The sequence below is a fragment of the Malurus melanocephalus genome, unplaced genomic scaffold (assembly GCF_030028575.1).
Source record: "Malurus melanocephalus ecotype Western Australia unplaced genomic scaffold, MMel_1.1 scaffold_352, whole genome shotgun sequence".
Taxonomy (NCBI): Eukaryota; Metazoa; Chordata; class Aves; order Passeriformes; family Maluridae; genus Malurus; species Malurus melanocephalus.
Genome location: NW_026623584.1, coordinates 172,426 through 197,776, shown reverse-complemented (window position 1 = coordinate 197,776; position 25,351 = coordinate 172,426). Strand labels below are relative to the sequence as shown.

Below are 25,351 nucleotides of genomic sequence, written 5' to 3'. Positions count from 1 at the left end.
AAAAGTCTTTCAGGTTTTTTTTTCTATTTCTAAGTGTACATCTATTTCAAAAWTTCAGTATGAAGTAGAAATCTCCCGCAAAGAAATTGCATAGAAACAGCAATAACCTTTTAAAAATATTAAAGATATGACAGAAGTGAACTTAAAGGTAAGTAGRAGATTATATACTGTCTGGATTTTAATACATGGGTATAGCTTAAGATCAGTGGGCCTCTGGAAGTACAACAGGATGTTCATACCCTTTGAATTATAGTATCAGAACAAAGTCTGCAATAGTCAGCTTGAATCAGTTCAGTCCTAGAGCTGTTAACATGGTAACTACTTTTTTTCTCTGTACAGCACACAATCCTGTGGCTGCTGCAAAAGCAATCCTACAGCACTCTTCATACTGCTTGTCTGCTACCAGGAAGAATAAAAGATACAGTAGTTAGAAAACTGCCACTTCCTTCACAATCTACTGAGGACTTGAAATCTGGGAAAACTGTATGTGGACCCAGAGAGACAGAATATTGAAGCAACTGGCTGTCTGTCTCAGAATCCAGAGCAGTGTATGTTTTAGGCTCACTTGCCAGAACACAGAGGCTGCCCTAGAACTTGCAACGTGGATGCACAGCCACGGGACACTCCAGCAGTAAAAAGCATCTTTGCAAAAGCTCAAAAAATCACATATTAAGGAGCCTACAAGCAGATAGATAAAGGTCTCATTCACCATATGTTTAGGCTGGCAGTTGTACACAGCTAGTAATCTTAAAGGACTAACCTGATACTCATAAATGCAAGAATATAATGTGCTTCTGTTTTGCAAAACAGGACGCCTACTTTGTCTACCTCAGTTCTCATACCAAAGCTGTGATCATCATATTTGAGTATCTATTCATTCGAAAACTTTAACACAAAAAGTAAACATGAGTATTGGTTGATAAGCAAATAAAGCATTGTTAAAAARTAAGTTTCACCTTGCTATAAAATCTCAGCATTTTGAAGCAGTTCTAATATGCACTGTAGCTGTCAGAGAACACATTTTTTCTTGGTTTGCCCCAGTCTAGCTGTGTAGGACAATTTACCTTTCACACACAAGAGGCCTGGACTCATTCAGGACCGGCCCCATTGATGAGCAAGGCTGTCGAGGTGGTGGTGCTATTGGAATAGAGGAATCCAGGGAACTTGTTTTCCGATGCTGTGTCTCCTGTGCTAGCCCAGAGGCCTCRCTGTCAGTGGGACAGGAGCCAGGTTTGCTGTGAGTGCCTGCTGACGGAGGCTCTGGCCCCACTGCACCTTGCAGGGCCAACTCTGCTGCTGCCTGCTCAGCCTCCAGTGTGGGTGATGCTGGAGGTGACAGTCGTGGCTTGCGTTTGGTGGATGCTCCAGAAAGAAGTTTCAGCAGACCCTTTTTTTCTTTCTGTAAACCAAAAGCAGTACCTCATTTTAGAACAAAACTCTCATAAAGAGTTGAACTCTTCCTTTTCATAGATGACACTGTGCTCAGAGAGGACTCAGTAAAAACTGAGGACATACTTGATATTAGAGATCATGATGAAAATTATAAAACAAAAAGAAAATCAATAACATTCTAAAGACAAAAAGAGCAAGTAATTTAGATCATAAACCAGCTAAGTTCTTTCACTTTGCTCGTTAGGTTAAAGCTTAACTCAAAATGAAATGGCTCTGTCCCAAAAAGTTGTCTAGAAAAAGGTGTGAGTAGTTAGACTCCTACAATGGGAATCTATGGAGTAACACATTTCACTAACATGGATTTCTAGGAAGACATGAAGAGTCACTTCAAACCAAGCAAGGAGAAAAGTCTGCTCTGAAAGCTGCTGTTTGGGTAATTTTTTTTTTTAATCCTCCCTCAGTAATGGAAGACCTTCATGATTTAACAAAAATTTGCCCCAAGGGGAATGTATTGTATTTTGCTGCTCTGCTAAAGGGGAGGATTGTAAACATTCCTTCTGCTTGTCCAGACAAGAATCCCTGAAGACTGTTACCTACCCTGAAGAGAATTATTTAAGTAGCTTTTGTGTTTCTTGTCTTTTTTTTTTTTTAAGAGGCGTGGCAGTGATCTTACCAACCCTTTGAATGAGTGAATTTAGTGCTTATGAGAGGTGCCAGATTGTATGCCCTGGAGACAAAAATAATATTTAACCATAGACAGAGAAAAGCATGAGCAATGTGAGACTTTTTTTTGATAGCCTGGGATGTAGTGGAACTATTGAAAAAAAATCCTCAGTCCTATATCCAAGTCTCCAATAATTTGAAGCCATTTCAGCAAAAATCTTCTGTCTAGCAAATGTCAAAGAAAAAGAAAAACTCAGAGAAATTAGAACAATCCACGCATATTACCATCATTCACCTTGAATGACAAATAAGTTTTCTCTAAGGGCATCTCAGTCTGATTTCAATGTCTATGGCTAAAGTAACTTTAAATAAAGTTCTAAGAACATCCATTCAACAATAGTCAACAAAAATAACTAACAAGTGGCTGACATTAGTGTACAGGTAAAGATGAAAATCTTCATAAAGTTCATTAAGGTGTTCATGTGGCTGAAGAGTTAAGGTAAAGTCTAAAACATTTGAGATGTAAAGACAATTGTCAGGAGAAAAGAATTTTCTAACTACGTTATAACTGTAAAACAAAATCAATTACAAAGCTGGAAGAATTTTTCTGACAACAATATAACAATCACAATATAACAATGGCTTGCTGAACAGTGAGAATGAGTTTAGACAYGTAGGAATCAGTTTGAATAGAAGGAAGGAAAGCAGAATCACTGCAGACATTACTAGCCTACATTTTCAAAAGATGTTTATGTACATTCTTTCTTTGTCCAATAAACATTGCTGGTAATGAGTTTTTCATAATATCTCAGTGTGCCTGCTTAATAAGAAAGGTAACCTAAAAGGACACTGATTTTATTTTGTTAGACCGGAATTTTTACATTCCTGAAAGTCCATGTGGTTTTTTTTTAGGTTGTGTTGTTGAATCTCTTAAAAGATTAGATGATGAAAACAAGAGAATTCAAGGGAATGGTTTTATTCTCTACCCACCTTGCCATCCTTGTCTGTTTTACTGACAGCAGCATTTCCACATCCTGTTAAAGCACTCTCTGGAGACGCAGGAGCTCCAGGGTGAGTGTTAGCAGTTTTTCCACTGATATCTCCGTCCAAAGATGAAGCAGCAATGTTAGGAGAATTCAAASAAGCTGCTGCAGATGCCAGTGGGATGGTTGAGCGGTTCACATTCACAGCCGTGACATAAGCAGCAGCATTTGGAAGCTGGGGCTGGAGCTGCTGGGAGGCAGCAGAGTGGTGGGGAATGATCACAGCTGCAGGAATAAGGCATGTCGGACTTTGTGCTTGGATGGGTGTGACTGCTGCCGTAGGTCTTTCTTGACTATGTGAGGAAACTAGAATAAAAGAATGAAATGTGAGAGTTCATCTTTTCACAAGACACACAAAGTATGCTACAGCTTACCAGTCACAACAAGTTTCCTTCCTACCTTTTAAACTTCCATTTATATTACTATAATGACATGATACACAACATCAGATTTATCTCACCTGTATATGCTACCCTACTTGCACCYGCAAAGTGAAGGTTACACTTTAGTACCTAAGACCTAGCTAAATACTGCCTGGAACTTGTTTCCTCCCTTTAATATGATGTGTAGTTGTCAGGGCATATAAAGGAAAGTAGGAAGAAACACACCTTATAGAAACTGCTAAAAATATAATTAGATTGTTTCCCTAAAATATTCACAAAATCCAGGAAAAGAAACCAGATTTTGTGGATCTTTCAAACAATAAGCACAGTGGCAATCACTGTTACAAGTGCTTTCTCTGTCTCTTGGGATGTTTAAATATATAAATGGATTTACTCATACCCCTGTGAAATGAAAGTAACATCTACACTGGAAGCTGAAGCAGAGTGCTGAGTATATTAACCTGGGCTGCAGAGCAAAGCTGCAAAGCACAGAGCTTTGCATGAGTTCATTTATCCTTTCACAGAAGTAAYACTGCTATTGTGGTCATATGGTCAATCATACATGCTTTTGCATAATTTCAATAGCRTGGGCATTTCTCCACCACTGGGTAGTATGAAGTGCAGACACCTTAACTGAACAATATGAGGCAAAATGCAGCACCCCAGTGCTGCATGAACTCTCTCCTTCAAATGCTTTGAAGCTTTCTAAGAAAGGGTCATCCCTCTAACTTGGTGCATGTACATCTCAAATTTATCAATTTATTTTTGATTTTTCAGATACTAATTAGAGTTTCAGAGTTGTTATAAGTGAAGAGAGCAGCATTTGCTCTCTTCATTCTGCTTTCTGCAAACTGCTCTGGTAATTTGGTTAGATTGCAGAAACAGTGCATTAGAGAAGACTGTCAAAGGTCCCAAATTTGATGTAATAATCCTACAGTATTATACCGAATTACAGCCACTGTAACAAGAAACACAAGTTCTTTCTTTTTTATTAAAAAAAGACACAMCACTTAAATGCTATGTCTAATTTTTTGATAACCTCTTCTGCTGTAGCAGACCCTCCCTAAATCTGAGTAGCATGATAATTTCAAAAGGAAGATAAGGAGATTGTAGCAAGATACTTTTTTTTACAAAACCAATTATTAATGCTGGCTTTTGTTCATGAGATAACATCAATTTTCCTAGAAGCAGCTGCTATTCTTCAAGATATGTCTACACTCACATGCAGTTTATGTACWACAAGCATGGAAGAGCCTTCTGGTTTTCTTCTCTTATCCCTGAGGGAGTTGATAGRAAAATGGGTTCAAGTCACCCTATTTTCATACAGTTTATCCTTTAATGAAACAGGCAGAATATATGCTTTCTTTACATATACATTGGTCCTTCCAATCAAAGGAGACATACACCCTCAGCAAAGGGGATGTCAAGCAATGCTTCACTAAGATCATTTGAAGAAGTGTCCTTGAAACCTTGAGCTAAACTTAAGCTGGAGCCCAGCACTGATCTGTGAAGCCTCACCAAAAGAGTAACACTCAGCAATTGTGCTAGGGAAAATTCAAGAGGAGAGTGTTTCAGATGTTGACTACAAAGTTCTCTGTAACACTGAACATAAATCAGCCATTATTGCTTCAGTGCTCAGGTCCTTATGAGGCACAGATCTGTATTTGTGACTAACAGCACACCTTTGCGCAATCCTTTGTCAAGTTCGCTGTGATGACAATGCAGTCCCTTTGAATTTTTCATTTTGGACCTGAAAAGTTGGTGGGAGGTATGTTGTCACATTTGTCAGCTGAATGGAAGTGTAAAAGCTTATTCATCTTGACAGCTTTGCAGAGATGCAGGGACAGAAAGGCCTCAGGAGCCCACAGGAGCTTTCTCCTTTGTGCTGTCACTTGCAAGCTCCTAGGCACCTCAAAAGAAGGATTTAGAGTAGAAACCACCTGTGCCTCAAAGGCAGGAAAGTACAGATACTCTGCTTAGTTTCTCTTACCAGTTGCCAGCAGCATCTGGTTATTTTTATTTAAAGGCAAAGAATAAAGATAGTACAGAGGACTAACACACCTGCTCCAGCCTCAGATCAGACTGGAGGAAGTTGGAGCCAGTTACAGAAATTAAATAACTAAAGACACATGTACATATCCTATCTTCAAAAGCAAACCTGGTGCTGACATTTGAACATGCACAGACTGTTTCAGGGGATGTATGGCTCTGAAAAGTGGGCTAATTCATGGATCTTGAGACCATAAGAAATAACCTTTCTTAAGGGATAACAGAACATACYGTTACCATCCTTTGCTTTCTCTTCTGCTCTGCCAATAAGAATCCTGTGACTAAAAAAACCCTTTTGTTGTGGCTCTCAGTCAAGAGATCACAGATCCTAAATTCAAGGCTGAAAGAGGGAACATTGGGATAGTCTGAAATGGGAATTTTTCTTCTTTCCTTTTCTTTTGAGGCCTTGAAGCAACTGGAACAGATTCAGTTCCAGTTGTGTGGTATTTTCTTAGCCTGGCAAATCCACAGAGGAGTGCATGGATTTGGTAAACAAAAACTCTTGAAAACACCACAATCACTCTTTTTGGCTCTGCATTTAAATAACAAGAAGGTGTGTTTCACTATAATGTGGCCTGCCCCAGACAGTAAATGCAGAATTACACCTTCTAGAAATATAACATTTTATTACATAAGCTGTATGGATCTTGAAGCCCATACAGCCTTAGTGTTASAGAGTCAAAGCTGAAAGTAGTTGCAGTCAAGGTCAAAGAACAAACTGTAGTGCCTAAGGACCAACCCTGAGCCAGAGACCTGAAAAAGAATAAGCACTAAAGGTATACAAAATTTTAAAAGATAATTTAAAGGTGAATGTTAAATTAGAGCAATCTGTAGCATAAGAGCTAAAATAAGCTATGACTCAGATGTTCTTATCACTTTTATTACTATATGAATTGCATATGAGTGGGGAAGCTCAAAGAATGTCCCCAACTCAGATACCACTGGAAGAACRAAAAAAAGAAAATTCCACCCAAAGTATTTGCATATAAATTCCCCATAGTGGGAGTATGTACATACACAGRGTGCTTAGAGGAGAACAATAAAACATTCAACAACTCAGAAGGATATACAGTCATTTCAGAAAACATTCAACTCTAAATAATKACATGAAAAAAAGCTTTCAAAAACACGTACTTACCTAAACCCTACTCCAGTCACTTGTCAAGATGGACTCTACAGTTTGTCTACCATGCAGTTTGTCTATCACACGTAACAAATTTTGGGATTGTTTTTTACCTGTTCTAACTGCATTTCGAGCCTGGTTGACTGTCATTTGTCCTGTCACATGCATAAGGACCTTGGTTTGTGGACTGGTTTGGATATGTGCTGCAGAAACCACAGCTGTAGGTACTGTGCTGGAGTTCACTGCCACACCATTCCCCTGGAGCTTCTGGGATGTTCCACTAGCAGTGGAAGGGCTGACCATAGTTACCACTCGTCCCGTCTGGCCAGCAGTGGACATAGGAACTTTTGTTTGTGATGCACTTGTCACAGTCCTGACAAAATTAAAAGCAAAACAATAAAACACAACTGAAAAGAAATCAGCTAGTTACTAAAACCCACAGATCTTCTATTACCCAATCTAGCACTAAACATAATTACAGAATAATTCTGGATTTGAAACAAGCCAAACTATTTAGACACTTGTATAATACTCTACCTTGTAACTGGAGCCACATAATTTCCAGGAAAAACACCAATCTTGCTTGTATGCATGGAAGTTCCCTTGAACCAGCCATCTTGGCAACGTTCAAACACTAGGAACATTTCTCCTTTCCGCAGTTCCAGTTCATCTTCTTTTCGAGGAGTGTACGGGTAGATAGCAATATACCTAAAAGGCAAGAAAAGAGATGCAAGTGGTAAAACTAAAACAGTTGAAAACATTACTCGTGTTTTCTGGCACAGAGTTCAGTSTGAGGTGAGAAGGCATGGCAGAAAAGATTGTGATAATCCATCATGCCATTACAATATTAARACAGGAATATCCTCTGAACTGCACTTTAATGGAATGCAAAATACATTTAATAGGACTGTCCATTTTCTTAATAAAGTTAGTGATCTTAATTAAATAGGTGTTTATCAACTACACATCCCAGCATATCCCACTTCTATCTCCCTATACCTGCTTCTCATATCTCTTACTTTGGGATACATTAACTTCTTTTTTATTTGGAGAGCTGGGGAGAATTGAGAAGTTCTGTTAGCTGAGTGAAAGATCAGTATCAGAACGACTTTTCAAACTGCAAAGACTGAAATCTCCCGTGCAAACTTCAGTGCAAAAGTTGTTACTAGAAATGGAAGTCTATGGGTAAGGTAGTTAGCAGCTAACTCACTTGTAAAGTTTATTTCCTTTTTTGTTTTCTAAGCAACTCTAATGCACAATACAGTGCATTTGAAATTGAGAGCTCAGAAACATTTGCATTTTTTCCTTTAAAAAAAAAAATCTTAAGAAAACAGTTTACAAAAAAGCTAAAACTCATGCAATTGCATCTTGGAATGTTCCTATGCAAGTTTTCAAATATTGCACAGTTCTCTGTTGTTAGAAAGTGATACTGTTTAAACCACCATGGTGTTCTATTTTCTGCCACTTGAACCTAAGAAAAACATTTGAACCATATATAATTAATGTCCCAGGGCTAAGGAAAATAGCTTTCTAATAAATTGTGTTTCCTTAAAACATACTTTTCACAAGAGGCAGCCAATTAAGTAGCCAGGCAGACTATCTCTTTTTTTGAGAAAGGATCCACAGTTACTTGCAATGCTAGTCTTTCCCATTCCCCTTGCAACCCCAAGGGCAAAAAAGTGCCTTTACAAAACATTCTTTCATCAAAATTGTCTCTTCTGCCCAGTAACAATATCATTAACTGCATGCTTCTCCTTTTTGCATMACATTCTTATTCCTTACTGTGCACCCAAGAAACTTTGCAATATTTACAAAAATCCTTTAAAGGCAATACAGGCACACAAAGCAACCAAAAATACACTTTAACGGCAACATATGGTACACTGCCAGCAGAAGGCTTCACTGGTACATGATTTAGCAGTGGTCTACAAAGCCATACACTGAAGCTCTATGTGAAAGCAATTGATGTGCTTTAACTGACGTTCATTAACTTCCCTTTTAGATAATTTATTCCAAATTTCATTAGTATCCTCACATGGAGCAACCCTTTGAAGATGGAGGATGGGAGTAAATGGGAGATGRGAACTTGATTAACTGTACTAGACATAATAATCCATAAGAACCAGTGTTAAAATGCCTCACACCAAAGACACAGCCCAAATCCAGATGCACCTGCTACACAAGAAGGACGCTCTTTTGCAGTGGGAGGAAACTTAATGGGAAGATAGCAAGAACAGAACAAAAGCAGTCCTTATTCAAACACGTCCCCTTAGATAGTTCAGCATCTCCTGAATTTTCTATTTTCTTTAATCGTTCTTATTCCCCAAGCTGCACACAAAGACGTTTTCAAGAAGATAAATGTTTTTAGCAACACATGTTAATATACAAAATATTTTCACCCAAAAGGATGACGCACATTTGCTTGTATTACAAGTGTGAAGACATAATACTAACTAGCAGCTCTCTGCCTTCATTCCAAATTGCCACCCACTAATTAAGTACACTGTGGAATCTTCAGTCAAATTTCAATTGCAACTGACACAAGTAGTCTGACAGTAACATGTTTAACAGTCTAAATGAAACACAGCACTTTCTGTGTTTTGGCATAAGTTATTCCATATGAGAATAGTCTTTTCATACCATACATAATGGAAAACATTGAATAAATTCACTCCAGTGAAATGACACTTTTGAGTTATACAGTATTCAGTGCTAACACAAGGATTCATTCTTCTGCATGATAAATACTTGATATTTTTGAAGTGAGTCCTTTCTATACACAGTAACAGCTGATTATATTTATCTAAGAAATAAACAATGCCCATTGTGGAGGCTGTTTGGGGATATCACCTTTCTGCATGTATTTGGTCTGAGTTGCATGCTTAGCTTTCTGGCAATTCCAGCAGAAGAGAGCCAGCTGCCGCGCTGCACRTACAGGTGAAGTGAGCGATCTCCTTCCATTTTCCTGACTGGTGAAAGTTTCAATTTTACTTACACACTTGGACGAGTTTGTGGTCGTAAATGTGCCACTTGGTCAGCTGATCCTGATGCAGACCTTTGTATGACACTTGTAGACTGAGGTCCAGAAGCAGCCGATGCAATGATTGCAGCAGACAAGAGAGGAGGTGGCGGAAGTGGGGGATTCATATTCTGATTTTATAAGAAAGAAAAAAAAAAAACCAACCAGCAACAAATTATCAATATTGTTTGATGAATTGAATCAGCTGGGGAAAAAAAAAGAGCTTGATATTCTAAGGAAGTAGAAAAAAAATGCAACCGAGTCCAGTATTGCTTTACTCACTGTTATGATATAATGGGAAATTAAGTTTTGTCTGTTTCTCTTTTTCCATTTTAAAATCTTGAAGGTTTGGCAGCTGATAAAGCAAATGACAAGCAATTTCTCAGCACAGGAGAAATGGAAAGCACTGTTTCTAGTTATAACATGTTTAGGATAGGGTTCAACAAAAATTTTGAATCCTTCCAGGAGGTAGATTTTGCATCCTGCTGCTGACTGTACTTCATAACATGATTGTTTTTGTAACCTGAAGCTGAAACATAATATACAATTCAGCTGCAGTACACCCAAAAGCACCCCTCCCGGGGGGATATTTTCTCTTGATGTATGGGTTACAAAAGCAAGCACAATATGAGACCATAGTCASTGAGCCATTGTTACCTCTTTCTCCTATTCTTCTACTTTAAAGAGTTAGCTTTTGAAATTCAGTATTATCAAGATTGGTAATCTTTAACAAATACCCCAGTAAAAAGGCACCACAGATCGTAATGGGGGTCCTGCCTACAGACTTCTGTGCCTTTTGAGAATCAATGGAGCAATTGTTACCTTCTGCTCTGTAAAGCCTCAGACAATTCTTTAGGACCTTGTGTACTGACACTCCTGGGAAAAGGCACTCACAAAAGGAAAGCTTTTCCTTCCCCTTCCAAAAATAACTATTTGTCTTACAAAAAAGAGTAATAAAAAAGCTCAACCTTTAAAAATGTAAAACTGAATTAATTTCAAACATAATCTTCCTRAAACCCACAGAACTAGAATAATAATTAACAAAATATCATGAAATAGTACCTGGCACTTCCAATACATCAGCATATAAATGCACAGCATTACATCATCAGTTTGGAAAATATGTAATTGAAAGTCATTTTAATTCCCCTCAAACACTTCACTTCAAAAGGGTTTYGTCTTTTTTCTTCTGTTTTTCTAAACAAAAACCTATGTAGAAACTCAGTTTTAGTTCTACACTGTGTGATTATTACTTGCATTTGGTGAAAATGTTAATAAAAAGAGAGATCTTTAAACCAGTTTTACACTGCCAAGTCACAGTAAAGAACTGCATAATTCAAGACTCTCAAATCTAGAGAAAACTGATCAGCTCTTAGTGTTTCAGTCAAAATTCTTATGCTTAGCTATAAGTATAAATTGCATGGTATATTGTGAAATATTCCTATATTATTTCAAGCTCTTTTCTGGTCATACAATGAAAAGTTCTTAAGACCAAATAGGCCTTCTGTATCTAACACAAAACAGACATGGCCTACTGGAAAAATATCACTGTGAGCTTTGATACTAATAGTTACTTACAAAAACAGCAATTACATTTGCTTCACATTCTAGATTCTTACTTATGCAGCACTTTTTCAAGTATCTAGATAATTCATACTGAAATACCAACATTTCTCTTTCAGCTGTTTTAGAGCTGAAGCTACTTCTCCCTCCCAGTAAGGCATTCAACAAATGTCTTAGCTGAACATGAATGGCTAACTTTCATGCAACCTATCAATAGAATATAAATTTAAATCTTTTTGTAGGCATCTAGATTTCTTTATATATGGTAGAAGTTCTAAATTCATATTAGGAGATGATCGGTTGGAATTCTTTAAAATTAAAACCTAATTATGCACAGTATCAAGGCTGTCACAATTCCGTACTTTCTGCATCTCTAAAGATATAAATGCTGAACATTGCATTTTATTCTTTTGACTACATAATATACACTGAAGCTTTAGCTGCAATAAAAGCTCCTTCACAGCTCGATTTTACTCTGCTTTATTCAGGTTCTGCTCYCCTCCCCATGTCTATCAATATGGTAATGAGATCAGCAGTGAGCCACAGCCCAATTAAACTCCCAAAGACTTGGCAAGTACTGAGAAATCTAAATAAACTACTTGATAGACTTTAGAGAACTAACACTCCACAGCTCAAACTGCTACTATTCAATAAAATAGATTCAAATTATCTAGCCAAGTTTTCAAGAAGTTTTCTGGCATGTAACCATTTTTCTAGCTGTTGAGAAACACACCTACCTCCAGGGCAGATACTAGTTTTGATGGTTCCCATAGTCAACATTCCGTGAAAGAATATACACAAACCACACGTGATTCAATAAAATATGCTCAGCAATAATTAGGAGTACTTTAGGTAGTTGAGGGGGAGAAGTTGAATGTTGCTGCAACTACTTTTCAGACACCAGGTGTACTTTCAAGCATTTAAAACAGCAAATAAGTGATCAATATTTTTTTTTAAATTGGAAGATGAAAAATTACATAATTTGATACTTAATGTATGTTACAACTTCAAAAAGTGTCTATACTCATGCTCTAGAAACACATGCATATTTACTAAATTTGAACAGAATCAGGCTACATTCCCGTATCAGTTAATTGAAGATCAGTAATCAGTTCACTCAAAGAATAATAAAAGGCACAGCAGAGGAAAAGAACATTCATTAACTGTCTTCACTCCCACAATGTCTAGGAAAAAAATATATGGCTTGCAAAATTCCCCGAGGGCTAACAAATTAAGGCTAATGTTTAACAAAATTCTTAAACTATATGGTATCAAACCAGGTCTCTCATACAAAACATCATTGTTTCTTTGAGCTGCTTCCTCTTCACAACACAAGTTGATTTGAATTTTGGTTGATTAAAATTAGGACAGTTCTTATTTAAACCTCCTAACTTACACTATTGAACTTACACTGGAACTACATAAAAGATCTAAATGTCATCAGTACATTATATAACCCTCACAGTTTGTGCCTCATGAATATTAACTTGGACTTAAGTACTTCAACTGAGAAGGGCAATTTCTCTTTTAGTGCATGTGCAAGAGAACAAGACCAGAAAAATTAGAGATTTTAAAATTTTTTTAACCTTCATCACATGAAATGAATGCAAACCATCCAAATATAGACCACTTATTTCTGCTATTTAAGTGCACACACCAAGACACCATTTTAAAGTCAACATATCCAATCTGCAGAAGTAGCAGTAGTTCAATTGCAGTCCAAAACACTTTTAACTTCTCAAGTGACTATAAAGGCAGAATGAAAGGAAGATAAGTTATATCCTGTTGCTACATTTTTTTTTGCTGCTACTTTTGAATGTAAYTCTAACTTTGCTGTGGTGTATTTTGTTTCTGGTTTTCCCATATCATGGTTCGAATCACATACTTAAAGATTATTTTTCAGTAAAATCTATGGCAACTAGATCTCCTCTATCAGATAGTTTCCTTATAAATTACATCCAAGAATTTCCTTCCAAGTGAATGAGCCTTACATAATTGTATGTRCATGTTTTCACCCAATAACTACTGAATTTGACATCTGTTATTTATATTTTGCAAAGAACTTTAAATATACTAGGCACCTACAAGGTTCAAACATGCCAGTGCCCAACATGAGTAGACCCATGAATGCCTCCATTAAGGGTAAAGCTGTGGTTTGAAGTCCCAAAGAACAGTGAAAGTGATAATATTACAGCCAAAAGCCCTAGCTGGGAGAAGTCTGTCCCAGTTCATAAGTTCTTCAATTCCAAAGAATCAAATCTCAAACAGAAGCCAAGAATTAATGTTTTTGTCTAAAGAACTGCTGCTATTAAATAAAACTTTAAAATAATTAATCACAAGTTTTCTGAATGAAAACTAAAATTTGCTTAAATGATACAAGCAGTAGAGAGCACATATGGTCACTTGACAAAAGCACTCTCATTCCTAAAGCTTATTTGTGTCAATTTTGGCTGAAAATTTGTAAATTATTTACTTCATACAATATTGGGTGCCAAATAGCAACTACAAAACATTATTATGGACAAAATAAAATTAATAAAAACAGCATTTTTGAACCACCACAGCAACATAGAAAACTAAAATGCAATCCTACACATTCACAGATAAGAGAGTCACAGTCTCCTTTGGGCTAGGAATTTTATCCAAACTGTCTTAGAGAAACTTGCTAGACAACCAGATAGCTCAAATATCTCCTGTTGACAATAAAAAAGCCATCTTTCTTCCAGGAGATAAGAGAAGACACAAGCTTTTCCTTGCTTTGAGATTCAGGACACATAAATGTAGCAAAGATGCATAAATTCATAATTGCAGTAAAGGAATATATTCTTCTTCACTGATGGGTAATCATGCTTATCCTCTCAAGTTGYTTTTTTCTCCCTTAATCTGAGTTTAGCATTATGTAAAAGAAGAGTATGAACAGCTTGCTCTCAAGGAACAATTACTTTCAATAGAGTTATAAACACCAAAGTGACTGACAGGAAGAAGAACCAATGAAACTATGTTCATGCTAAAGAGAAACTCAGCCGGTTCCCATCCAATTTCCTTTTCAGTTTCTTCAGAAATAAAGAAAACGCTAAAGGGAGAAACTCAAAGAAACACAGGAATTTATACTTACAAAAGCAAAAAAAATACAAGAGCGAAAGAACTCAAGCCAATCACTTCTGATGTATAAAACATACAATCACAATTGTTCTGCAACTTAAAATTAATGCTCAGAATGTCAGGAAGGTTATTTCCAGCAGGGAAACATCTAGTGAAACAAGAACATCATTTTCTCTCTTGACCTGTCAGAACTCTTTTGCACATTTCTGAAATGAAAACAAGAGTTGATGAAGCAAGAGAAAAGTTTAAGTAAAGATATAACTCACAGTCCGTGACTTTACAAACTGCATCATCATCTCATATCATCTGTCGTAAAAGAACAGAGGAATGACCTGACTTTAGCCTGAGCTGCCAGATTGCATTTTAGTCATGCTGAAAACAAGTCAGGAAGAAACAGAACATTATGTACAGAAGGTTATTGACTTTTAARCAGGGTGGCAGAGAATAATTCAGGCTCTCAATGGGAATTATATGCCTAATTGGAAACATAAGCGGGAACATAGTTATCACAAAGAAAAAGTAGCACCCCAAGATACAGGACAATCATATGGCAGGAGTTTTACTCCAGGCTGCATTTAGCACTGTAATTTAATTCCTGTGGGTACCCATGGTGAGATTGCCTTTGAACAAGCTTAAGCAACTAAAGCACCCGAGGTGGTTTAATGACTTTGCACCAGCACCAAACTAAAGTATTTTTCCATGTTGGCATCAAATAAAGAACTACTGATTCTTAATAACAAACACAAGYGTTTGTTACGGAGAGGAAAATAAAAGCGGCTTCTGACAGAACTTCTGAAATTATGCTTTGAATGTTGTCTGCTCAATCCTCTCCAAAACTTGAGTATGTCAGCCACAAATCACATGAATTACTCAATGTTTGCAGCATATATATCAGCTAGACTTGTATTCTTCCTAACAGCACAAATTATACTGAAACTGATCGTTTGCTCAGTTCTCGCAAGTATTTTCTGAAGGATAAGATGGAAGAAGTATAAAAGGCTACATGGATTAGWACATAAGCAGCTAATTGTTTCTAGATGTACACCTCATAGGCAAAAAAACCCACAAAACCTGAGGGTCCTTTCTGATAGACAGTAATTTGAACAAGAGCCAACAATGTGCACAGGTTGCCCAGAGAAGTTGTGAAGTCTTCATCCTTGGAGACAGTAAAAAGCTAATTGGAGACAGTCCCAGGCAACTGGATCTAGGTGGCCTTGCTTGAGGAGCAGGGGGGTTAGCCTAGATGACCTCAAGAGGCCTTTCTAACCTCATCTGCTCYGTGACATTAAAATATGAATCTAAATATAAGGAGATTATTAACTATTCCCAGATTAGCATACATTTAACAGTAGGATTACACAGATAATCCACAGACTGAAGGAGTCAACAATTTCACCACAATAAGACAAAGCATTGCTACAGCTCAATCTGCCTTACTCAGTAAGGCAGTGCAAAAGCACATGGTCCATATAACTGCCAATAATAAGTTCATCTGTCTGAAGARTAAAGAATATGAAGCAAATTTACTTGGATGAGAGCAATTACTACATCACAAAAGATGATGAAAATCTGTGGCATCAGGGTGGMTATTTAGCTGAACATAAACTCTGTGCTACATTCAGGCAAGTTTTTCAGATATAAGAATCAGGCTAAAAAGGTAAAAGGGTCATACTATCAACATCTTCTTCCCTGAAAAAGACTGGTAGTACTGTGCCCACAACTGGCGTGTGTCACCATGTGTGTACCATGGCAAAAGCAAGTACTGGACATAATTCAGAAAGCAACAGCATATAATTTAAAGGACTGAAAAACGTAATTTAAGGGTCCCAAAGAAAGCTGTCAAAATGCCACATCTAAGCATTTTCATAAACAACAGTAGGCTGATACCAGAAAACAGACAATTCTGCCTTCGATTTTGCAGACAAATATGTAAAATTATGCAAGTGGCAAAAGTGGAAAACAAAACTAGACCTATTTAGCAGCAAGACTATTCATCATATTTTACTTGGTTTAAAGACTGCAAGGATAGACACCTAAACAAGATCAAGTCTTAGGGTTTTTTRTCTGGTTTTTAAAGTGAAGATCTGTTATTCAACTGTGCCCCACCCCTTAAAAATTAAGGGAACAATTTTAGACTTGAAAATATAACTTAATTTCAAGAACTCCTCTAATTTAAATAAAGTCTCTGAAAACTGGTATCCACAATYTTTACTGCAGTTAAGGTAAGGCTCTGTTGAGTGACTATGATATATGACATTACAGAGTTCTTCTATCATAAGCATAGAAAACTAAAGAATTCCAGTAGRTTTTGGCAAAAAAAATCTGTACTTTCTGAAGAAAATATCATTTTATCAGTCCAAAGGAAACAGCACTGCAATGTATTTCTTCCTTTAAAAGACGGCTATTTGCTACATGCTTTCCTGTTAATCTCCAAGAACTTAATATGCTAGATACATTCTTCATCTGCCACAGGCATATACCCAACTGAAACATCTTATTTAATGAGGAGACAGCAGAGTTTTKAAGCTTATTTCAGATAATACTCAAAATCTTGGGTTAAGACAGAAAAAACCTGGTAGCTGTGGTCCCAAGTTGATGTTTTTTTCTAAGAAGATGCTTGTTTCCTCAAACTTACTCCCCAGCATAATCTCTATTCTACTCATGCTAAAAAGAAACACTGTTCTGGAAGGACATGTGCTTCTTGTGTTTACTACATAGAAATGACAGAGGCAAGCTGGAGAAATGGATAGGCACAACAAGATGCAAACATTATTGTATCAGTAGGGCTTTTGGTATGGTTAAATTCATRCCACTGTCTATCACATAGACAATCATCACAAAACCATTATTTGAAAGCAGTGTATCRGAACTTGAGGAAAAAAATTATTGTACAAGACCAAAGAAAAATGGGAAGGCTGACTTTCCTTAAGGAGTACTTACACCAAGAGCAGCTTGGTAGGTAACTTCTGAGGGGAAGGTGAAGGAAGGCCCTGTTGTGACTGGGCTGCTGGGGGGTGGAGTCACAATCAGCCCCGTAGTGCCAATATGAACCTGGGAGAGAGAAAAAACCCAGCAGGGTCAGTTCTGTGTAGTTTAGTAACAGCTGGCTTGGACACAGCTGTAAGATTCAYGGTCAAAATCACCAGTACTCTACTACTTGTAACCTTAAACTACAACTAATTTTAACTTAGATATTCACACAAACGGTATTGAATCACACTGCTCACTTTTTTTTCCACACTGATATTTCTGAATCTTTGGAGATATATTGAACCAGCAACATGAAACACACTTTTAACCAATGCTGATTTTCTTTTTTTTTCATAAAAGGCTGTCAGATCCCAAAGACATACAAATAAAGCATATTTACTAGCTCATGTAAAACATCACCATTCTTTCTTAGGCTCCATTTCTCTCTTTTACCAAAGTGTAATCACTATATGAAACAGCCAATTTTTCATGAACTATTGAACAARTACATAAAGTCAGATAAGTATTTCTACTTATCACAACCAGACCAATATGCTGCGTTTCTGGAATTCATGCAATCTTCAAGCGGAATATTTTACTTCTGTAGAATGCACTTTATTAATATTCATTATTATAATCAATTTAGGAAAAAAAAAAGAAATTAAATCAGTCCAGTATCTAATTTCCACAGTTTATCAAAAATCTTTGTGGCACTTTAGAAAATAACAACTATGAAAAAAACTAGCCTAAAAGACCAAAACTATTTGCTATCATTATATAAGAAGTGTTAGAAAATATTTTCCTTAAATGTTCTCATGTTGGAAGATTAGTTTTGTGAAASTGTGTATTTAATATTAATAACATAWAATTAATAATTTGAAATAAGTAATCTGACAAGATCAGAAGCCTTTATAGTTACAGATAATTTCATGTGAATTACCTGAGAAGGGGCACTGCAGGACAGTCCCGTCAGCTCACTTATGCGGGCTGCTGCTGTTGGGTTGCTGGAGCTGATGAGGACAGGAGGACTGATTTCCATGGAGTGGCGATTCTGAGAGGACTGTGAAGCCTTGTTGGACATGGTGAGGGAGGTAAAAGAGTGTCGTTTTTTGGTGTTTTTCTTAGTATCAGTGTGCTTTTGGGTTGAATTGTTGTGGGCTGCCCCAGAGGTACCTTCTCCAGAGTCAATAGCAGAACCTGAGGGCTTGTCCAATTCTATCAACTGTTTGGCTGCTGTGTTAAACTACAAGAAAAAGTAACATATTAGTATTTTTTTTTTTACTTACAGAAGTCACCTGAATGTAAGAAAAAATCTCTTTTCCTCTTATTCATAATGTAATTTAAACCATGGAACTTTAAACTGTGACATACCAACTTACTCCAGAAATTAGTCAGTAGAGAGTGACAAATCATTCACTACAAACTCAACACACTGTTGGGCTGGTCTGGACTACCCATCAGAGGTAATATTGCAATCAACAACATAATGCTGTGGTACAGACATGGATTGATTCAGCAACATCCACTGCCTGTGTCGTCTAGAAGTCAGACTAAAATACAGTGATCCCCTTTGACCATAYAATAGAAAATTCTGTGTTACAAAACTTCTTGGATGTTTATTTAATTTTCAGCTTTTTATAAATTTTGATTATGACATAATCCCACATCTTTGCATGTRGGCTCTTGAAGATATTTCTCCTAGTATTCCTTGGAACTGGTGCACATCTTTAACCTTACCAGTAGCAAAAACACAGGCTTCCTAAATGCAGGTTTAAGAACAGAGTAAGACAGAGTAAATATCCAGCTCTATCAGTTTACTGCCCAACGGTGGACACCTATACACACATTAGATGGCATAAGGAGAAAAGAAATATATATAGGGGCAATTTTGTGGAAATACCTTTTCAGCTTCTGAATTTTCTAATGCAGAGGCACAATCTCTGTGCCAATTTTTCTCTTTTCTTAAGCTTAGTTTAAGACCATTTGTTCACAATGAGATTTTCTATCTGCTAATTTGTAACAACAATACTACATTAAATGCAAACAAATCCCTCCTTTCCAATGCAGATATGAGGAATCCCACACATTTTCTTCTTACAATAAAATGTAAGCTATGTAATGGGGAGGAGGAGAGGAAATCCCTACATTTATCAAAACCCCTCTATTTTCAGTAAATCTTAGAGCTATTAGAAATAATAATGTCAGTACTCTCATCTAATCATGAGTTGAAGTAACACYAGCACCAGTTATGTGTGTATGTACCACTAAATATGAATGCTGTTACTTGTGGCTGATTATGAAGAAAGGAAAAATGTTTTTGAAGAACATCAGGATAAAAGAATGAAATTAGTCACTGTGGAATTACTATCTCTATATTTCAGCATATTATTTCTTCAATTTGTTTTACCATTTTCCCACAAGTCTTGAGATACCTACTATACTCACGAAGAGTTTTAAAGTAGTATTTTACCCCAGCAAAACTTTACTAGACAAACAACAAATCATTAATCATGCTACCATCAATACGGATTTAAATGCAGCTCCCACAGATGACTAGCTTATACTCTGAACACACGCAGACATCTATAGATACAGGTATAGATATAGATACAAAGTAGTGTAAAAGAACAAAGATTTTTTTTAATATATAAGAGGTTTTCAAGTGCTATCTGAAAGATCTCATCTGGAAGGAAATTTCATACATATAGAAAAAAAAATCAAGCTCAAAATCAGAACTGCTGGAAAAATAAGGAGCTGACATAAAAAACTTCTAGGGAAGAGGAAGAACTACATACTGCAGTGAGGGAGGGGCATAATAGGGGATTTGAAGAAGGATATGAAGTTGAGAATATAGAATTTTTTCCTAAATGTTCTCATTGTTGGTCRTTTAGAAGGCAACTGAAGAGAACTGAACTCACAGAATCATAGAATGGTTTGGGGTAGAAAGGACCTTTAAGATCATCAAGTTCCAGCCCCTCTGCCATGGGCAAGAGTACCTTCACTACACCAGGTTGCTCAGAGCCCCATCCCACCTGGCCTTGAACACTGCCAGGGATGGGGCATCCACAACCTCCCTGGGCAACCTGTTCCAGCGGATCCCCACCCTCACAGTAAATAATTTCTGCCTAATATCTAATCATAATCTATCATCTCCGAGTCCATTCCCTCTCATCCTGTTACTACATACTCTTGTAAGAAAGTCCCTCTCCATCCTTCTTGTAAGAAAGGACAGGAGAAGACAATGTCACAGAAGTAAACAATCCTACAAAAACAGTGGATGCTAGATTTTCCTTCCTGCTAGTACTCAAGATGGATCATACGGATCAAAATAATGTTGTATCCCTTGTGTATAACAGAAGATATAAACACATTGCTTTCTGCAATGAAGCTCGTTAGTTAGATTATTACTGCATTTTAAATTTAGAGCAAACATACTTTAAACAAACTTATTTCCTTACAAAACATTGATAGGAGGCTGAAGGATATAAAATAGGTAGAAAATAAGACCAAAAATAGTCTACTCTACTGTTCAGCTTGTCAGGGTCTTATCTGTCATCACAGAAGAACACACAGGCTTTTCGAACTCCAATGATTTTATGTATTTTGCACATTTTATCTTTTTTCAACTCAGATCCAAATTCTTCATGCCCTTCCTGAGAATCTATATTCCATACTGTCTGATACAATGGCTGCAGCCATTTCTATTTTTATCTGATCTACTTCCTTATTTGCAAAGAGCCTGTTGACAAATTACAGAGATCAGAGCAAGAAAAACAGTACATATTTCTGAAGCAAGAACCACCTAATCAGACAAGTTAAGGGATCACCCAGGAATTAAAAGCAAAACCAAAAGCCACTTTCCTAACAGCACCCTAAGGTACCTGCTACACCTAATTATGTTTGTTTACCTCCAGAAGCTGTCAATGCCTCCAGAATCTGATTACTCTACACAGCAAACAACCTATTAGGGAAATGTTAAGGCTTGCCCATGGGATCGATATAAGGCTGATCAAGCAGCATATTGTGCTTTCTTATGCAAAGAAGCAAGGAAATGAGAGTTGCATGAATCTGAAGATGGAAGTGAAATGATTACTGGCCTCCACTTTGAAGTAACCTGAGGACAGCAACAGCTGCAAAATATTTTGCAGAGTGCAGTTTTCTTCTTCCTTGAGAAGAGAAATTAAGAACTTGCATGCATTTTCCAATGAAATGGTTAGCAGACATTCAAGGTCACCAAGGGAATGCATCCAAGTCATGCTATGAAGTGTTTCAATCTAGCATTCCTTTCTGCAACAAATACCCATACTTCCCACAACAGTTGATTTCCTTAACAGACATATTTTCATTGAAGCTTTTTTACTTCAACCTTTACATTCACTTTTGGTTTTTTTCCCATTCAACAAAATCACTGCTGTACCAGGAAGCCTGAAACCCAGGTTCCTTTCCCACCAAACCCCAGGAAACAAGAATTTTCCAAACAGGGCAAGACGGAGGYGGCTGGCAGAGCTGCATCTCTGTGCTGCGGCAGAGCTGAGGTCAGCACACAGCTTCAGTCTGCCTGCAGCCGTCTGCAGGAATTACCAACCACACTGCCACTACTGCAAGGTCTCTTACAGTTGTGCTTTGCTATACTTATTTTACAAATTAATTCAGGTGTTCTTCACTTACACAAAAGTAAACAAAACCTGACATTACTTTCTACCGATAATTTGATTGAAAAGTGATTCCTTTTCCCTGATTTTTATTCTGTTTGTATTTGTTTATGAAGTGTTAAACTTGATCAAAACATCAAATTTCAGGTCCAAGGAATCTATGTTGTACACAGAACTGCAATCTGTGCAGAAAAATTCTAATASTATCTGTTCAGCTATGAATAATCTTTTCTTTTAGAACAGAGGTAACTATAAGTGTTATGAACTTAATCATACATTTTCGAAACTCACTGCATTTTATTTTATTACTTAAAAAAAACCTAGCTGATCAGGTTTTAATGCAAGTACCTTGCAATTCCAACAATCAAAAGTCTAGCAATTTAGATTTATTAATCAGGTCTTAATCCAGTAAAACTAGAGGGTTAGTTTGGGTTTAGTACTTCTTACAAGGTAGAATTTAATTTTTTTTTTCAATGTTTGCTTTAATTGATTTTTCATTTGCAGATAGAAGCAATTTTTTTGCAATGCTATGTGTCCACAGATAAAAAACTGTGAGTCAGATAACAAGCTATAGTTTTAATAGAATCTTTATTAAAATTTATCTCAAAATGAGTTCAGTCTTACTTTTATTATTACCACAAATTTAATAAGAGAAAGTTATAAAAGAAAAGATCAAAGTAGCAAATATTGAATCATAAAAGGGCAATTTTTTTTCAAAAATGATCAGAGATTTTCATGGACTTCAACATTATCTAAAATTTTATCCTCATTGCACAAGAAGTATCACAATTATTACACTTATACTACAGAGTAACCATCACAGACTACACTCATTTTACAGTTAATGATTTCAGAAAATCTCAAGTGAATAGAGCTACTAATGCACATTTTTAAACAAAAGGATGTGGCCTAACAGACACAAAGTAAAAGTATGTCTGCCATTATGACAAAAATAGGGAATGATTACAGGAGTGGGAAATGCAATGAAAACTACCATATAAAAATCTTTCAAAAATATTAAWTAGTTCTCATCTTCATTGTCTTTCATAACATAGGTAAGAATGGTTTGCTATACTTGTTTCTATCAATTGTCTGTATATTTTTCAGAACAATAGTTAYATACTCTCAGAAATCAGGCATTTCAAAATTCAAACCCATAGTTTACCACCCATCTCACTGTTCTTCACCACAGCACACGTTTCAGTTCGGTTTATACTGAAAAAACCCACCTATCTGATTTGAAGTAACTCTTTGGGTGTAATTTATCATTCTAGACTTTCCATTCCACATTACTGGGAATTTGAGAATGTGTGCGTAAGTGTTGGTGCCTGTTCTAAAAGAGTTAATAGAAAATACATTTTCTTAGTAGATGGAATCAGTCTGAAAACACTAGAAGAAATACATTTTGTGCCTATCATTTTTACATAATAGTTTTCAAGGCCATATCTCCTTTTTGCAACTTCTGTAGAGATAGGAATGTAGTTGTTAGCTAAATAGTTAGCCCAAGTGGCAGCCCTAGGAAAGGGCTTTTYCTAATAATACTAAGTTAAGTAATTTATTTGGAAAAAAAAAAAMCACTACACAAAGCTTTACCGGTTRAATTGAAGGGGCAGTTAATTGCAAGAAGCTAGGAAAGAATACCCATGGGCAATAAATTTTTTAATTGGCTTTTTAAAACTTAAGCTGAAGCCAAAATTGCACTAAGCAAGTTGAAGCATTTTTGGTCTTCTTGTTTTTACAGTCATGTGACATTTTCTATCCCCAGGTATATAGTTTTTTTCCCCCTTTTTTAAATAATAAATTCTGTTTTGGTTGAAAGCAGTAGTGTTTTTTGATGTTTCCATCTCATCATAGCATTCAGAAATTGAACTAATAAAGCCTGACTTGATTCTTAGTATGGTTACACATTTCTTCTGTGACCCGACATACGTATTTCTCATCCCAGAGGTAATGTGAAAATACTTTTGCCTTTCAGCATTCTGCCTCATTTATTTAAATTAAATACTGTCAGTGCAGGGAAGTGCATCTTACCAAGTGTCCACAGCATATCTATCAGAAAAGGATGGACACTATTCCAAATCTCTGTAACTTTCTGTAATGCAAATTTGAATTATTGTTGTTGTAGCTGTACACAGTGTTCCTAATCATTGCTGTCATTCTATCTAAAAGATACAGCTCTCAACTTGCAAGGATAGGGGAATTTTCTCAACTGCTACCTCTTACTGTAAATTGTTGCAACATATATAAGAAATGCAGGAAGATACAAAAGCTTTTATATATGGCTCTGTTGACGCAAAAGCCGATCCTTTACCTGTTTAACAGCAACCTATATTCTCTGCTTCCTTGCTGTGCTATTTTGGTTTTGAGAGGTAGGTATTAGGGACAGTGCGAAGCTAACTATTTCTCTGACTTGCTGACTGCTTTCATTTTGTGGCTGTGTGGTTTGGTTTGACTGCATGACTCCAGTATTAACAAGAAAACATAGTGACTGCCTCCAATTACACTCATTTCAATTCCATTCAATGAAAATAGATATCAAATAGCTAAGTGAAAATCACTGGTTCAACTGCTGAGGCCATTAATTTTCCCAAAGAGTATTTTAAGTCTAAGATTATTTATATCTCAGATTATTTTAGAATCATCACCAGGATGATGATTATTTTTCCTTTCAGAAAATTAAATACACAGTGGACACAGCCTTACAGCTTTACTCACCTCAACATATGAAATTGGAAATATTCCTATCTTGTCAGCCAGCATTCCTTCTGCCCAGTTTTCATCCACACGGCGAATTACAGTCAGAACATCATCCTGTGTGAACATGCAGTGATTATGTCTCCCAGCTCTAATTTAACTTCTCATTTAATTTTCCTCCAGAACATAGGAGTAATCAGAGAAGGCAGGACATGGACAAGAACTGCAGAGAAGGCACTCTGTAAGAGGAACAYGCTGCTTTGGGGTTGAAGTCAGTTCAAGCTGTTCCTTTTCCTATTTTGTCAGAGTTCAACTAACTGCCCACATCTCAGTGATCTGACTTTGTTCTTTGTGCCAGTCTTCCAGTCATGTTCAGTCTATGTTACTCATCAGCCCCCCCTTTAATTCCTTGGCATTAATCAACAGAACCAAATAATTTTCCTTCTTAACTGACTCATTACCTAACCCTCTCTAGATACTACTTTTCAACTTAAGTACTTAAGAACATTGCTAGTGTTCTTATGTACTTAAGAACATTGATAGACTTGTTTCAAGTCTACATTTTGAGTTTTTCTTTAGAAGATGGAATATTTTTAATTCACAAAATAGGTTATTTCTCATAAATTAAGAACATCACTATTGCAATTATGAAAAATTTCATCCTCAGATATAAAACCCAAGAGAAATTATATGTAATT

General features: G+C 36.5%; 1 protein-coding gene across 2 annotated transcripts in view; it reads right to left on the bottom strand.

Moving 5' to 3' along the window:
• Positions 1–25,351, bottom strand: part of SH3RF1 (SH3 domain containing ring finger 1) — an 86,085-nt gene that overhangs the window by 7,757 nt on the left and 52,977 nt on the right. For both annotated transcript variants that reach the window (XM_057378297.1, XM_057378298.1), the window contains exons 4-11: positions 24,675–24,770; positions 18,248–18,550; positions 17,278–17,388; positions 9,649–9,803; positions 7,191–7,361; positions 6,767–7,026; positions 3,046–3,404; positions 1,065–1,399 (exon numbers count right to left, since the gene is read on the bottom strand). In XM_057378297.1, coding sequence (XP_057234280.1) covers positions 1,065–1,399; positions 3,046–3,404; positions 6,767–7,026; positions 7,191–7,361; positions 9,649–9,803; positions 17,278–17,388; positions 18,248–18,550; positions 24,675–24,770 — 1,790 coding nt within the window. The remainder of the gene's footprint in view (positions 1–1,064; positions 1,400–3,045; positions 3,405–6,766; positions 7,027–7,190; positions 7,362–9,648; positions 9,804–17,277; positions 17,389–18,247; positions 18,551–24,674; positions 24,771–25,351) is intronic.